The sequence below is a fragment of the Xenopus laevis genome, chromosome 4S (assembly GCF_017654675.1).
Source record: "Xenopus laevis strain J_2021 chromosome 4S, Xenopus_laevis_v10.1, whole genome shotgun sequence".
NCBI classification, from domain to species: Eukaryota; Metazoa; Chordata; class Amphibia; order Anura; family Pipidae; genus Xenopus; species Xenopus laevis.
Genome location: NC_054378.1, coordinates 59,559,026 through 59,575,038, shown reverse-complemented (window position 1 = coordinate 59,575,038; position 16,013 = coordinate 59,559,026). Strand labels below are relative to the sequence as shown.

At 34.9% G+C, this 16,013-nt stretch overlaps 1 protein-coding gene across 36 annotated transcripts in view; it reads left to right on the top strand.

Moving 5' to 3' along the window:
* adgrl2.S (adhesion G protein-coupled receptor L2 S homeolog) overlaps positions 1-12,254 on the top strand; it is a 112,948-nt gene extending 100,694 nt beyond the window's left edge. For 5 of the 36 annotated variants that reach the window (XM_041561284.1, XM_041561285.1, XM_041561288.1 and 2 more), the window contains 9 exons: positions 282-373; positions 1,706-1,750; positions 1,950-1,976; positions 3,515-3,683; positions 5,733-5,861; positions 6,247-6,343; positions 7,844-7,972; positions 8,686-8,703; positions 10,892-12,254. In XM_041561284.1, coding sequence (XP_041417218.1) covers positions 282-373; positions 1,706-1,750; positions 1,950-1,976; positions 3,515-3,683; positions 5,733-5,861; positions 6,247-6,343; positions 7,844-7,972; positions 8,686-8,703; positions 10,892-11,646 — 1,461 coding nt within the window. In that variant the 3' untranslated portion in view covers positions 11,647-12,254. Of the gene's footprint in view, positions 1-281; positions 374-1,705; positions 1,751-1,949; positions 1,977-3,514; positions 3,684-5,732; positions 5,862-6,246; positions 6,344-7,843; positions 7,973-8,158; positions 8,241-8,685; positions 8,704-10,236; positions 10,290-10,891 lie in introns of those variants that run through there. The other 31 variants (XM_041561295.1, XM_018260703.2, XM_041561298.1 and 28 more) reach the window with 21 other exon arrangements.
* Positions 12,255-16,013: the final 3,759 nt, after the last annotated feature.

The window sequence follows — 16,013 nt, the reverse complement described above, 5'->3', positions numbered from 1 at the left end:
TCATTGAATCACAGATAATTCATGAATGTTCTGCTGAAGTATTCCCTGTATTTTGTATTTTTATCTTTTTTATTCAACTAAGCATCCCTGGAGTTCACAGGGTTTACACTAGAAATTAAAAAAACACTAGAAAAAAATACCCTGTTCCATTTGAATATTTTAGTTTACAAAACTTATTTGATATGCTTTTTATATAGAAGTTCAAATTAGTATACATTAGATTGAGGTTTGACACTGTCTAAAGCGTATAAACTAACTTTCCTTATTTTGACTTTTTGCAGCTCAATCTGGTTTTCCTTGTGATAACGTTGTGCAAAATGGTGAAGCATTCCAACACTTTGAAACCAGATTCCAGTCGATTAGAAAATATTAAGTAAGTCATTTGGAGGAATTGCTAATTTTCTAGTTCAATTCAGTTGTTGTTAAATGTTTGGTGTCTGTCTGTGTAAAAACTGTAAGTATATAAAAGAAATTAGGACTTTCACTTAGACTCCACTTCACTCACCACGATGCAACCACAATTAATATTGCACTTGAAAAGGGGCAATTTAATTTGCATTTAAAATGATGATCTCGTCACAAGGCTGACATGCATGATTCTTAGTTTTTTTTTTTTTTTCCATTGTAATCCTGCTGTTCAGTGAGACTTTTATATTGCTAGTTACTATTGTTAGCTTTTAGATTATGCATTGAAGTCCTATTAAATATTTGCGGTAATTTAGATGCTAAATAAAATCTGTATATTCACTTAAAGTGGACCTGTCACCCAGACACACAAATCTGTATTATAAAAGTCCTTTTCAAATTAAACATGAAATCCAATTTCTATTTTTTATTAAAGCATTCATAGGTGTTGTAAGCTCATTTAAACATCTCAGCTGTCAATCAAATATTGTCTGCCCCTCCTCTATGCTCTGGGCATAGAAGCGGGGCAGAAAATTACTTTCACTTTCCATTTAGCACTTCAAGGAAACAAGATTCAAATAATTTATATAGTGTAATTAAAGTTCATTTTGCTTGACTGATGTAATAAAATAGGATTATGAATATTTTTTTTTGGGCGATGGGTCCCCTTTAAATTAATGAAGTATAACTGTATAAGTCTCAAAAACTTTTTATGTACGGATTTTTTAATATTTCTCAGTTCTTTATTGACCTCACAACTGTTAAACATACCTGGGAACTTTTGTATGATCCAAAGGATTTACAGTTTAACAGCAAATGCTCATTCTCTGGGAATAGAAAGGCCTTCGTCATATGTGGTGATATGTCATTTAGGTTTTTTATGTATTGAATGCCAAAAATATTATCTAGCCTCAAAAAAGTACAGGATAAAATACACATTCAATCTTTCAAGTATGCTGTCTACATTTTGCGATTTATTTCTCAAGCCTGATGTTCCTCTAGTTTTTTAATAGTGTAGTGATTCCTGGTATTTTGTTGCTACAGTTTGTCTTGGGGAAAAACATTTGGCATTACCTTCATAGGACACACAGGCCCTTTACTTTCTTCCAAACAAATACTAACATTTTCCTTTTCACTGGAAAGCAAATTTTCTTGTCTAATAAATATATATATATATAACAGTTAGGACATTATTTAATGTAAACTTCACTGCATGTTGCATGATAGAAGAGAGCTTATTCTAGCATCTATTTTTCTCTCCTCTCCTTTTCCCTTTTCTTCGTCTCTTTATCCACACCAGTAATTACCGTGTTTGTGATGGCTACTATAATACGGACTTACCTGGGTAAGATGAACCCTTAACTTTTAACTATTTTAGCACAACTTCCTCTTTTTCCCTGGCAACTAGATTTAAAGTTAGATATGTAAATAGTTGTATTTAATTCAGTCCCCCCATTTGAAATTAATTTGCATTTATTAATTACCCCCTTCTTTCATATCTCTTTCTAACAATTTCATATTTTTCTGCTTATAATGCTTTCTAGATATGAAGATAATAAACCTTTTATCAAGTAAGACCATTCGTTAGTTGTGGAATGCACTCAGATTTCTGCTTCCTTCATTTGTTTGTTGATTTATATCATCAGCATCTACATCTTCTTTAGATGTTTCTCATGTATAGCACTCTCTTTTGCCATAGATGTCTATGTTTTACCTTATTAAGCTGGTTATACATGGTGAGTTGTGGGGGGCCTATTCAAACATTTTCTGAGTCAAATCTGTGCAAACAGATATTGAAATTATAGGGTTGAATCACCATATTCCATACAATATTCGGCCAGCGTCACTGACCAGGATCCTTAGTTGTATCTTCTATTTATCCTTTGGTAAAATATTAGAATGTGCCCAATTGTTTTGCAACATTTGTAAGTGCCCTAACCTTAGATTTGGTTTTACACTCAAGCCAATGATTTGTCTCACCTTGAATTTGCCAGCTGTAGTTGCTCAAGGTTCTCCATTCATTTCAGCTTTTGTGATGAGACATCATGGATATAAAATGTAAATGCATAATTCTGTGGTTGTGTTTAGCATTTCTTTCTGCAGTTCATATTGCCACATCAACTTTGTCTCACGGAATTATGGATAGGTTTTTAATCTATCTCTATCTATCATCTTCCTATGTATGTAATTCATATATTGAAAATGTAAAAATATAACTCTTTCCACCACAAAAAAATGTAAAACAAACCAGTTTTATTTGTTTTATGTAGCCCAAACAATATCTACTCTAATGGTTTGCAAGTGGGCTTTTTACCTTTAATATGCTATGCTGTAATCCCCAGTAGCTGTCACTGCTATAGATAACTTAGGAATCATTCTACTTAAAGCAGACTTAGTGATGACATGCAAATCACCACTCAGACAGTCATATGAAGGCTCAAATGAGGTCTGAGATGTAGTCTGCCTGTCAACATGGTGTTTGGCAGCATTTTCCTTCAGTGACAGCTGGGTAGGAGAATTTTGACTGTCTGGGCACAGAGGCAGTCAAAACACTTTGGGGTCAATTTATTAAACCATGACTTTTTCCAATCAGGCATTTTTACTCCAAAAATCACAGAGGAAGAAGAACACAACTTTTTCCAGGACTAAAGTGTGGCCATATAACAAAAGCACCAATTCATACCAATAATGTTTAGAATTGAATATCCAAAATTGGTCATGTTCAAAAAGTGTTTCCAATGCACAGTGTCAGCCAGTTTATGGTGCATCAGCAGATAAGGAAATGAGGTGCCATGTCTCCTCTTCATTTTCTGCTCTTTAAATCATTTCTACACTCCTGTATGGCTGCTTAGGACCATTTACATGTCTTTTTTAATTTTTTCTAAGCATTGTTTTTGCTATAGTATCTCCATTAATACTTATTAAATACAGGACTAGAGAGAAGTTATTTATATTACATGCTATTTTTATTAAACTATATTCAGAAATATTTTTTTTTCTGTTACTATTGCAAATAAGAGATGATAAAATAATCTATGCACATGACTCCTTAAGTTGATATGTTTGAGGTCCTTTATAAACTTGCTGACCTTGTATTTTCTAATTTCAGATCTTGGGTTCTTGGAGCCTTTGCTCTTTTGTGTCTACTTGGCCTTACATGGTCTTTCGGCCTGCTGTTTATCAATGAGGAGACTGTTGTGATGACATACCTCTTTACAGTCTTTAACGCTTTCCAGGGAATGTTTATTTTTATATTTCACTGTGCCCTTCAAAAGAAAGTAAGTTGATGAAAATGAACCACTTTGCATGTGCAAGTGTTTATGTTCCTTGAAAATGTTTATTAATGTATCACACACCAGACACTTTGCATATGTGTGTTCAGTTGTGGGTATGTCAAATGGTTGTTAAAGAATGAGCTGGTAACTTGCCTGATATCGGAGTATACATTTATTTAAACTGTTAAGGTTTTCCACACTTGTGTTTAAGTTTGGATTTCTCTCCCATGACTTTGCTATTAAGTGGTGTTAGTAAGAATGATAATAGAAGACTAGTGAAGTGGAAAAAAGCCTTACCAGCAGCAGAAAAATTATTTTCCTACAATGATATGTAAGATGTCATTTGAGGTATAAAAGTTTCATTGTCGCTCTCTAGATATTACCCTGCTCCTGTCTGCATATTTTATCTAGATTCTTTATTCTATTATTACTAGCCGGTCAGTAAATTGAATGGAGAAATAGAATTGTGAAAGGGAAAACTATTATGTTTCTGACTTGACAAGATGATAGCGCCTGTACTTCCATCTGTTTGAGCAAGCTGTAATTTAGAAGTAATGACAGTGGGATGCACAATACAGACCGATAATGTACATTCCCCACAATATAGGAACCAGGAAAACTAGAGGGTCCCAGAGGGTATCATTTGGATAGAACACTATTTTGATTGATACTGTCCCGGCTTTATGCTCTGTTTTGTTGATACCTGGAGAGATTAGGATCTATTATTGTTCAAAACGAAATACTGTTGGTTTATTGTTTTAATAATTTAATTATGGTGTTCTGTCCCTTTTTCCTAAGTTGCAGATTAAAGCGCTGATATTATATGAATATGCAGTAAAATATGCAGTTGTCTGTGCATACATTTTATTACCATTTAATGCTGACTGAAGTTTTTTTTTTTTTTAAGTACAAGCACATATTAATTGAAGAGCTCCGGCTAAATTAAGAGCGCCAGGCATATATGTGCTTGAACACACTGGATTTTGGTTTAATAAAATTAAAAAAAAGATTAATTATGTCTGCAGTTTTATATCCTTATATGCTGCATGCTGCATTAAAGTAGAAGTAACAGTTGCAAAACTATTACTTATTTTTGCTGTATTTTATACATCATGTTAAATATGATGCATACTTTTGTACTATGAAGCACCTTAATACCAGTGTGCAACAGAGAGTAAAAGTCCAAGTATGAAAAGAAAATATTTTATAAACTATAAATGAAGATCACAGGAGGAACACACAGAGTATCTGTATCCGATCCAATATCTTGTTTTCTGGAAAAAAAAAACTAGCCTATGCAAAATATTTGTTAAATACAGCCAGTGGTTATAAGCCACTTGCATATACATTGTCCTACTTTTACGCCACACCCATTTCCAGTTTGCTTTGTTGTTTCAACAAACATAAAATAAATTGTACTCCTGCTGTAATATACAGTTCAGTTATTAAACGCTCTGTCTTCCCTCTGCTCTAGCTAAGATGGTTCTCTGTTTAAAGAAAGGCATTCATTAAATACAGATTGGTCCTCTAAGGGTGATGGTACACCCTGGTTGCTCTGTTGTCTAAGAGAAATTGTCCATAAATACTTTTCTATCCATGTAAATTGAAATTGCATGTATACATGTAACAAACCTGCGTCATTGCGATTAGAAGCTTTTAGCCACCATTTCTCATAAATATACCAAAATAACATTAGGGTGCTAGTCACTAATTAACCATTACACTTATAAACAACTATAAGAAAAAATGAATTCAAAAACATTTAAGAAATTGATTTATAAAACTGATTTTTATAAAGGAGATATTTTACTTTTAACATGTAGCACCGTTTTATTGGCTGCTGTACAAAAACCATTGTTAATCTAAACCATTTGATGCAAATTTGCTCAAAATCAAATATTAAAGGCACTGTTGGGTTTCATTATAATGCTAAAATGTGCTAAAACGTATAATCTGTTTTAGAACAGTTGGTTTATTTTTCCTCTTTATTTCTTCCTTTCATGTTTTTTATTATTTATTTATTTTTTAACTTAATTTCAATTTTGTTTTTAGATTCGGAAAGAATATAGCAAATGTTTCAGGCACTCATACTGCTGTGGTGGTCTTCCAACAGAGAGCCCCCATAGTGCAGTAAAGGCGTCAACTGCAAGAACTAGTGCTCGTTATTCCTCTGGCACTCAGGTAACAAAGAGGTTGACAGCGTTTTTAATTAACCTTATTTATAGCAACTCTACAGAGACACATTGAGTTCAGATGTACTAATTGTCTTCTCATTATAGTGATCTAGATGTAAAATACATGTCCCCCCCCCCTTTCATGGAATAGATTCAATTTTAAATATTTCCTCAAGGTTTTTCATTCACTTCTTTTATTTTTTGACTCTTCGACAAGCAGTCTCTGTGCCCAAGATTTTAATTGCATTTCATTTAATTGGGATTTGATAGATAATTTCTAAAAGTATGAGTTTGTTTTCTGCTGCCTAATTGTGTAGTGTGCCAGAAACTGCCACTTGTGCCTGACTGTTATCCAAATCCTAATGATAATGCTTTGTGGCATTTACTAACAGAGCCGTATCAGAAGAATGTGGAATGACACTGTAAGAAAGCAGTCAGAATCTTCCTTTATCTCAGGTGACATAAACAGTACATCTACCCTTAATCAAGGTAATTAACTCACATTGTTATTCTAGTTTTATATACCTTTTATTTTTTATGTTAACATTACTAGCATTTCTGTCACAAAATAAGTTAAATAGTTACTCGTAATGTGTCAAGGCCACTTGCTTATTATAAATACTTACAAACCCAGAAAGTTATTCCTCTAAGTCAGGGGTCCCCAATCTTTTTTACCCATGAGACATATTCACATGTAAAAAGAGTTGGGGAGCAACACAAGCATGAAAAAGTTAGGTGCCAAATAAAGTATATGCTTGTCTATATGGTAGCCCCTATGTGGACTGGCAGTCTACAGGAGACTGCAGGACTGGCCATAAACCTGTTTTTTAGGCAACCAAAACTTGCCTCCATTTCAAAAATAAGCATCTGCTTTAAGACCACTGAGAGCAACATCCAAGGGGTTGGGCAGCAACATGTTGCTCGTGAAACACTGGTTGAGGACCACTGCTCAAAGTCATTGCAACACCTATTAAGTCACTGGTGAACTGAGATGATTGGGTTTTCTCATTTTGATGCCCAGTAAACTTTGCTTACATTCCCACTATAGTTTTTTCACATATTAAATAAAATAGTTATAAAAGATCAACATAACTGGGCAACTGCCTATTTCTGGCAAAATAGGCAATTTAAATGTAAGTAAAAAGCATCTTCATAAATATAAATTTACATATGAAAGACCTTGGTGCTGTCATTTAGTGCCCTCTTTTCATACTTCTGTGCTGGAGCAGGGAATAATTATGCTTGGCCTTTTATTAACTGGCCTGCAAATCCTATCAGTGCAGTTTGCATATGTAATGATACAAGTATGCGTTTTTGCCTAGGAAATTTAGCCAACTTTTGTTATAGTTAGAATTTGTTGTAGTTTAAACATTTGTTCAACTCAATTGTTTTGTTGTTGTGTATATATTTATAAAGACCCTATTGTTTAAATGTGTGCTTGAGATACTGTGCTCTTCTGCAGCATGTTATGTAAGCTATGCAAGGCTATCTTGGCATTTTGTCTTTTACTATGTGTTTGTTCTTTTTTTCCCCTTCTACTTTTGAGTCATCCCTTTTATTAACACAGATGTTCCCATCAGAGATTGCCCACTCCTAAAATATTAATTTAGTTTGGAATCCCAGGTCCCAAGCAAAATTGACTTACATTTATCTTGATGTAGCAGGCTGTAACATCCTAAAACACAAACATTTTTCTGTGCCTTTAATTACCATCCTTGTTTGACAGTAATTTTGTGTAAATTATTAAATGTCATTCTCGGATGGTGTTTACGAAAGGGATTTTTGAAAGCACCTGTGAATTAGGAAAGCTTCACCAGTATTCTTCAATTTCTCCTACAAATTAGCTGTTTAAATATAATCAGTTATTCAGAGCTAAATCACAGATGACAAGTTTGAAAATGCTAATAAGCAATAATACACGCAATATACACTCTATTGGATCTAACACCCAAAAATTTCTACTGATGTCTCTTTTTCTCTTTGCTTTAGGAATGACTGGCAATTACCTACTAACAAACCCTCTTCTTCGACCCCACGGCACTAACAATCCTTATAACACATTGCTCGCTGAAAGAGTTGTATGTAATAACCCTTCTGCTCCTGTGTTTAATTCACCAGGTGTGCTTCTACTTAATTCATTAAACTGACAATCTTTCTCACTACATTTTTTCAGATAGAACTTTAAACGTGCATATTAACAGACCTTCAGCACTGCCTATGCCAGTCTTTTAAAACTGCACTATATTATAGTAATGTCTTAACTCCTATAGTATTTACCTATAATTATCCATGTTTTCAACACAGGTGGCATAAATCTTAATATACTATATCAGGACTGACACCACATGGTCCAAGCGCCCATCTTCAAGATATTTTTCACTTAGAGGTACAAGTCTCTGTAATAATAGGATCAGTTGATAAGCTTGCAGATAAAATCAACCTACTATCAGTTGCGATACAGGTGGCTTGACCCATTTATGCAGCCACACGTGTTTATCTACAATAAATCTGGCACTGATTATAGTATAGTGCAGCTTTATGCTGGTACATAGTTTTCATAAATTACCAAGTGCAAAAGGTGCATAACACCCAGGAGCCTAGTAATATTGCATAGCATTACATTTGGGTTAGATGAGATAAATTAAAACACATTGCATTTTGTAAAAAATGTTAGCTTAATTTATTAATTTAAGGCATTCGGATATTTTCACTCCACTTATTGTTCTGATATAACTCTTAAGATTGTAACTTTAACACAATATCCTATTTTAACATTAGTTTTCTACTTTTATTCTCTTGTTTTTCTTTACTTTCCATATGCTTTCCTCTAGCGACGTACAGAGAGACAAGTATGGGAGTAAAACTTAACTTTGCCTATCAAATGTAAATTTTTTCAGCATGGTTTTTAACAGGCACATTTAAAACATAACTATCAATCATGAAGTAGACTCAGCGGGCAAGTGGTTCACAACCTGTATTCAAAGTCATAGTCATATTTATTTCAAATTGAATCTGGACTTTTTTGTCTACATTTGGATAACAGCAATGGATAGACTGCAATCTCAGTTGGTAATATATTTGCAATGCTGAAATAATTTGCTATTTAAAAGAGTGCTGTCAAGCAGAAATGTTTTATTTGCTTATCATTTCTACATTCCCACAGTAATCTTGCTACAGGCTAAGGAAAGACTTCAAGTGAATTACGTGATCAGAGGCAGCAAAATCTGCCTCTTCAATTGAGATAAAATGCACTCTTTTGTGCTTTACTCTGCAGCATATCGGTGAAAAACGGCATCCTGAAATTTTCCTTGTATCATAGGAAAATCAGGATTATTACAATGTCTTTAAAACAACTTCTTTGTGGTCCCCTTGTTTATAAATATGACAAATGCCAAAGACTTATATATATATTATAAATTATCTGAGGTGAACATGCAAGGGGATCCTAAAAATCCTCCATGAATTAATGTTTATTATAAGCCTTTGTAGCAACTCCCATTTTCTCAGTCATTAATTTTGCCCATGCTGAAATTATTATTCAGTTGCCTTTATTATTGAAATCCTCAAGTTGCTGAAGTGTTAAGAAATATATCGTTTTAGAAGTATCTCATGACATGAACAGCTCATTCAATAAAAGTCCAAAGTAGACCTTAATTAATATGCTGCAGCCTTAAGCATGATTGTGTCAAGCAGCCCATGCTTCTCCAAGCCTTGCATATAAAGCAGCAGTCTCACAGTGGTCAGTTTTATTTAAAGATCATCATGACACTTTTGTTGTTGTTGTTGTTATGTTTCTTTAGCTTCCTATATTTTCCTCACATCTCTCTGTTAGTCAAATGATTGTCAAAACTATATTCCCATTTTAAAAAGAAACAAAGTTTGCCTTTTCAAAAATTTTCTATAAAAAAAATATGTCCTTGTGACCATGCATTTAGTGGCATTTGTCCATGCAATGACCATTTTCATGACAACCATACCTTGACTAGACTTCTTCAGCACCACAGCTGAGATTTCCTCCCATTTTACATCAAATATGTATTTGTTAATGTTATTTCTGTGAACAATGCTCACAGAAATTCTTGACATTTCTGCATTTGACCTTCAAGCCCAAGCTGACCTTGGGCTTAACTCTTTAACTACCCATGTGGGTTCATTTAATACTGGCACTGTGACTGATGCATACAGCAGGGCTATAAGAACATCTTGACCTTTTAAAGCCTTGGGCAGTTGCTGACAGATTACTACTAAAAATATTTTATACATTTGAAAGGCTGTTATTGCTAGTAGTCTTACTTGCTGAACCCTTGCTCTAAATAAGTTGCTGAGAAACTTAGTTATTCATCTTGCTGCAATAAATCATTTTACTTTCTTTTATATATCAGCTACTCTTAGGCCAGATAGCCTGAGCAGACAGACATGATGTGAGTTGTCCACAGTGAGTCATTCCACCTGTTGTCTTATCATGTTGTTGGATGATGCTTGTAAGCCATGCCTCTAGCGTGAAATGTGGCGGTCCATGTTACACGTAACTTCTTTGTATTTGTCCATTTTCCATACTTTTTTTTTTCTCCAAACAGAAAGGAAACATTAGAAATGTTGTTTAAGTAGTTGCTTGCCTGTTGGTTGGTTTATGTTGTACATCTGCTTTGAATTCTTCTGTATGTATTGAACCAGTTTTTATTATTTAGTGTTGTTTAGGACAAATTGTTTTGTTTCGCTCAAAAATCATTTGCGCTTAATTATAAGTGTGACCAATAAAAAACTAACTTTGCATAAGATATGCAAGGGCATGGAGTTAACAAAAATAAATAAATTAAAATGTTGCCAAAAAATTTAAAAAATCCACCAATCTGTTCTGCTGCGAAGTCATTTTCCCAACAAAAAGGTTTACAACTAATTACAGCTGGGAATGCCATATATCGGAGTAATTAGAATTCAAATTGTCCTAGACTTCATTAAAAGAAAATCTTTGTCATTATACTTTATAGATTCAGTGGCATGCTCTATAAACCTTCTTTCTTATCTATTATTTTTCAGGACATTCACTGAACAATGCCAGGGATTCAAGTGCCATGGATACTCTACCGCTAAATGGTAATTTTAACAACAGTTACTCTCTACGGAATGGGGACTACAGTGATGGCGTACAAGTTGTAGACTGTGGACTAAGTCTGAATGATACTGCATTTGAAAAAATGATAATTTCAGAATTAGTGCACAACAACCTCCGAAGCAGCAGCAAGATCCACAACCTAGAGAGGACACTACCAGTCAAAACTGTCATTGGTGGAAGCAGTAGCGAAGATGATGCCATTGTAGCAGATGCTTCATCGTTGATGCATGGCGATAACCCAGGCCTGGAGCTTCACCACAAAGAGTTAGAGGCACCTCTTATTCCACAACGGACTCACTCTCTTCTGTACCACCCACAGAAAAAAGTGAAGACCGAAGGAACAGATAGCTATGTGTCACAGTTAACAGCAGAGGCTGAAGACAATCTTCAATCCCCAAACAGAGACTCTCTATATACCAGTATGCCCAACCTAAGGGACTCTCCATATCCAGAGAGTAGCCCTGAAATTGAAGAGGATCTATCTCCCTCACGAATAAGTGAAAATGAGGACATATACTATAAAAGCATGCCAAATCTTGGATCAGGTCACCATCTTCAAATGTACTACCAGATAAGCAGAGGCAATAGTGATGGCTATATTATACCAATAAACAAAGAAGGCTGTATTCCAGAAGGGGATGTCAGGGAAGGACAAATGCAGTTAGTTACAAGTCTTTAATAGAGAATTTGGAGCATTATACATGGCCTCAAGCAGGTATTCAAGACTTGTACTGATTCAAAAGAGGCCATATCATTTATGACCCTCTTGTGACCTATGATTCTCCATTGTGGAGGAGTTTAATGGACTTTTCAGTTCTGTGAATATTTTTATAATGGAAAAACTTTGTATATACACAGAGTATACTAAAAATTATTTGTTACAAAGCAAAGAGGTACCAACATGGTATTTAAAATATCTGCTGCTGACTAACTTCCTTGAGAATAGCAAATGAAACTTTCAGCCATTTTACTGCAGCAGCTAAAAAACATAATTTGTAAATATGGCTGCCATTTTGTGAGGCCTGCATTGTATTATATACAAGATGTAGGCCCAAAAATCCTGTGGGATAGATTTTACTGTACCTTACTGTTTCTGACCAGTCTTGGATGTAGGATTTTTATTCCTGCTTAGGTGTTTGCAGTTCACTGCAAATTGTATCCATTAAGGCAAAGATTAATCATGTCTAACCACTAGCAATCAAGCCACAGGCCTTATTTCATATGTTTTCTCTATTGTACAATGAACTGTTATCATGAAAATGGCTAAATAAATTATATTTTGTTCTATTGCTAGGGTGAAATACATTTGTGTCCAACTGAAATATACTTGTTGATTAAATAATTTTAAGAGTTCAGAGAAAATATTGTGGAAGATCTTGATTGCACAACGCTTTCTTACACGCTTGTTCATAGTAGTATTAACCAAGGCAAGTTCTATCCATTATTGCATATTTTTTTCACTAAAAAATTTGAGCAGACTATCAGTTATTTTGTTTGTTCATTTTTATGCCAAATATTATGTTCTCCTTTTTTAAATATTTAAATATATATATATATATATATATATATATATATATATATATATATATATATATATATATATATATATATATATATATAAAAATCCTCTTTTGTATATTTGGAAGCCAATATTGCCATTAATTGCACAAGTTTAGGTAAATTTGGCAGATAAAACAGGGACAGAGGGCACAAGCGACTTCTCTCTAAAACTTAAACAAATGGTGCCTGAATTTTTTTTTTGTGTACATATAAGCTCATAATATTACTTTTCCATGACATCTGCCTATGTTTAGCAATTAATTTATTTTATAATTAAATGTGTACATTTTCAGCGAAATTTTTTTTATTTTTTATTTTTCCTTTTCATTAAACGTCAGCTGTTAATAAGAGCCCGTGACTAATATCCAGTGTAAAGTTTAACACCTGTTTGACAGTAATAAATGTGAATTTTTTTTTTCAAAAACTCTACTGCTGTTTCTATTACATATATTTATGTGTCAGTCAGAACAGGCCAATGCAAAGTATTATAGCTCCAGTCTTCAAGGACCCAAACCGTTTTCAGTCTATGCCACTGTACAGAATGAAAGAGATCCACTTGTAAGTCATTTTGAGCTTCTGCGATTTACTTTTTCTTATGCAGAGGTATATTAAAATAGCACTTTACTAGCCTAGTGTTCTGGAACCCAGAGGAGTGCAAAGTGTTTCTTATGTGTAGTCTGTGGGGGTCATTTATAAACTTCGCGCAGGGCAGATTGGTTCGCGCAGTGAATATATTTTCCCTTGCGCATGGTTATATTTATAAAGCTGAATATGAGTGTGCAAACAGAATTGCAAATTTATTTTTCACAATGAGAATGTCTATGAGAGATTTTTAAATATGCAAAAATCGCAAATATTTATGTGCACATATTAATTATGCCACAACTTTGGTGGTGGAGAAAATATTCGCAAAACAGTTTCGCTACTCAACGATATTTTTTGCACACAACAACCTCCCACAGTGGGCGCACTCACGCAAACCCCCGTCTCATTTGTGAGCCATTTGTAAAATTGTATTCACAATGCGAATTCGCAAAAACCGGAAAGACGGGCAGAGCAGTGCAATATATTAGTGTTCAGGAAAAAGCATGGGCAATACAACCATTTGCGAATAAATATGCGCTGCACAAACTTTATAGATGACCCCCTGTATGTTATAATACATGAGCAATAATGTGTTTGCATAACAGACCATTTAATCTTGAATGAGAATTTTTATAATCTGGATTTACAGATCCACTTATGCTTTTTCCTGCATTTTCACTTATGCTGTAAAATCATTCATCATATTTTGACCAAATCTATTATTTTTGCCATGGTTGGATAGGATTTCATATGTCAAAATAAATAAGTTGTGATCTATAGGACAGCAGTCCAACAGTCTCTTTATGGCATTTTTATAGCTCTCATAAAACCTATGAGCTCTCTAAGCTTCTTTGTATGATATCACTATTATAATATCATCCATTCCACAAACAACTACAAGAGAATGCCCCGCTATTTTGGAAAAGCTGAACATCACTTATCTGACCTTTATAACTATTTCCAACTCCATCTTCCTCCATATTCTGATATTCTTTTGTGTAATTTTCCTGTTATAGTTTTGCTTGAGTTCAGGAATTGTACCACATTGTTATTACAGGTAGGGGGTTCATACCCCAAGACAGCAGATGGGGTTATATAGTTATTATACTTTAACAATTATTTATTTATTGTTAATCATTCACAGTCCCTATGGAGCTTACAGTCAGGCCCGAATTTGCGACAAGGCCACATAGGCCCAGTCCTAGGGCGGCAAAAAATAGGGGCGGCATGCCGCCCAGCCTCATTATGGGGACGTTCGCGTCCCCGTTCAACTACACCAGCTGCGTCTGCGTTTTTTCGCTGGCGCGCTGGAAAGGCGGGCGCTAGGACCGCGTGGCCTAGGGGCGGCCGGAGAAAAAATCTGACGCTGCTTACAGTCTAACCCCCATACTGTATGTAAGAAAAGGCACTTTGCTCAGGAGCAGTAATCCATAGCAACCAATAAGATGTTTGCTTTTAAACAGGTAACCAGTAAATACTACCTGCTGATTGGTTGCTATCAGTTACTGCCCATGGGCAAACTTAGTGCCTTTTATTACATAACCCCTTAAGTTCCTTATTGTGTTCACTGTGCACACATCCATTAGGGTTAATATCATCTCTTCATTTCACGCTTTTTACAGATGGACCCCAGCACTGAAAGGCAGAAGCACTAGTCACTATGACTTATTCTGACACAGTTTGTACTGGTGACAAAAAAAAAATGTGTTCATGAACATTATTTATAAATGAATAGGCCTGACTTTGCAATTGTATTGTTTTATTTTCTGACAGCTTGTCCATGTTTGTAGATATAAAGATTTTCTTGCAACTCTCATGTAATTAAAGGGACAGTAACACCAAAAAATGTTAGTGATTTTATGTGCTGTTGCTCTGCACTGGTAAAATGCGTGTGTTTGCTTCAAAAATACAACTACAATTTATATAAATGTGCTGCTGAGCCATGGGGGCAGTCATTCAAAGCTGAAACATGAGAAAAGGCACAGGATACACAGCAGATAACAGATAAACTCCATAGCATACAATGGGATTCTTCAGAAATTATCTGTTATCTACTTTGTATCCTGTGCTTGAATGACTGCACACATGGCTACAATAGTTGTGTTTCTGATGCAAACCCACCCATTTTACCAGTGCACGACAATAGTACATTACATTGTCATTCCTTTAAAACACTTACATTTTTTGGTGTTACATTTCCTTTAATGGGACACATTATCAGACTAAACAATGTTATTGTATTGCTGACCATACAGTGAAGATTTGCTTGTTTGGTTCTGGGGCAAATGTGGCTGATCATTTGTTCAGACGATGTATATAGTGGAGCAGCCAAGTAGAGGAAGAGGCTTAACAGGAGAAAGGTGGGTCTCAGATGCACATGTCCCAGACATACAGCTTGAGCAGGTAACTGAGATTGCCTGCTGTGCCTTTTGGTATGATGGGATCATTTGACAATAATGATATCCTGGAGGGACACCTGCACAGCAGTTAGTAGAGAGCATTCATGGCCTAAAACGTTTCTCATTGGCATGACTTCCAGCTATCAGATTGATATCTGTTCAGGGCTTGGTCAGATAATTGTCAGGTAGCTGGAATCCTACAAGATCAATTGCTGAGTGTGTTACAAGTCAATGAGCTGAACACTAATTAGTGCGCATGTCTAGCTGGTTTTAATTTTTGAAACAATCGTTAAGGTGGTTCCATGGAAAATGTTGCCCTCTGTTCTAAATCTCTTTCTGTGGGAGCAGCAAAACGTCTAACAATTAGGCATACACTAAATATGTTGAGTTTTCTTTCCCGGACAACATCATCTTTCTTTGTCTTGCAAAGAATCCCCAAATATCAAATGAGACAAAATCAGTTTAAACCAATACACCATTGTCTGTAGCAAGCAATGTTAAA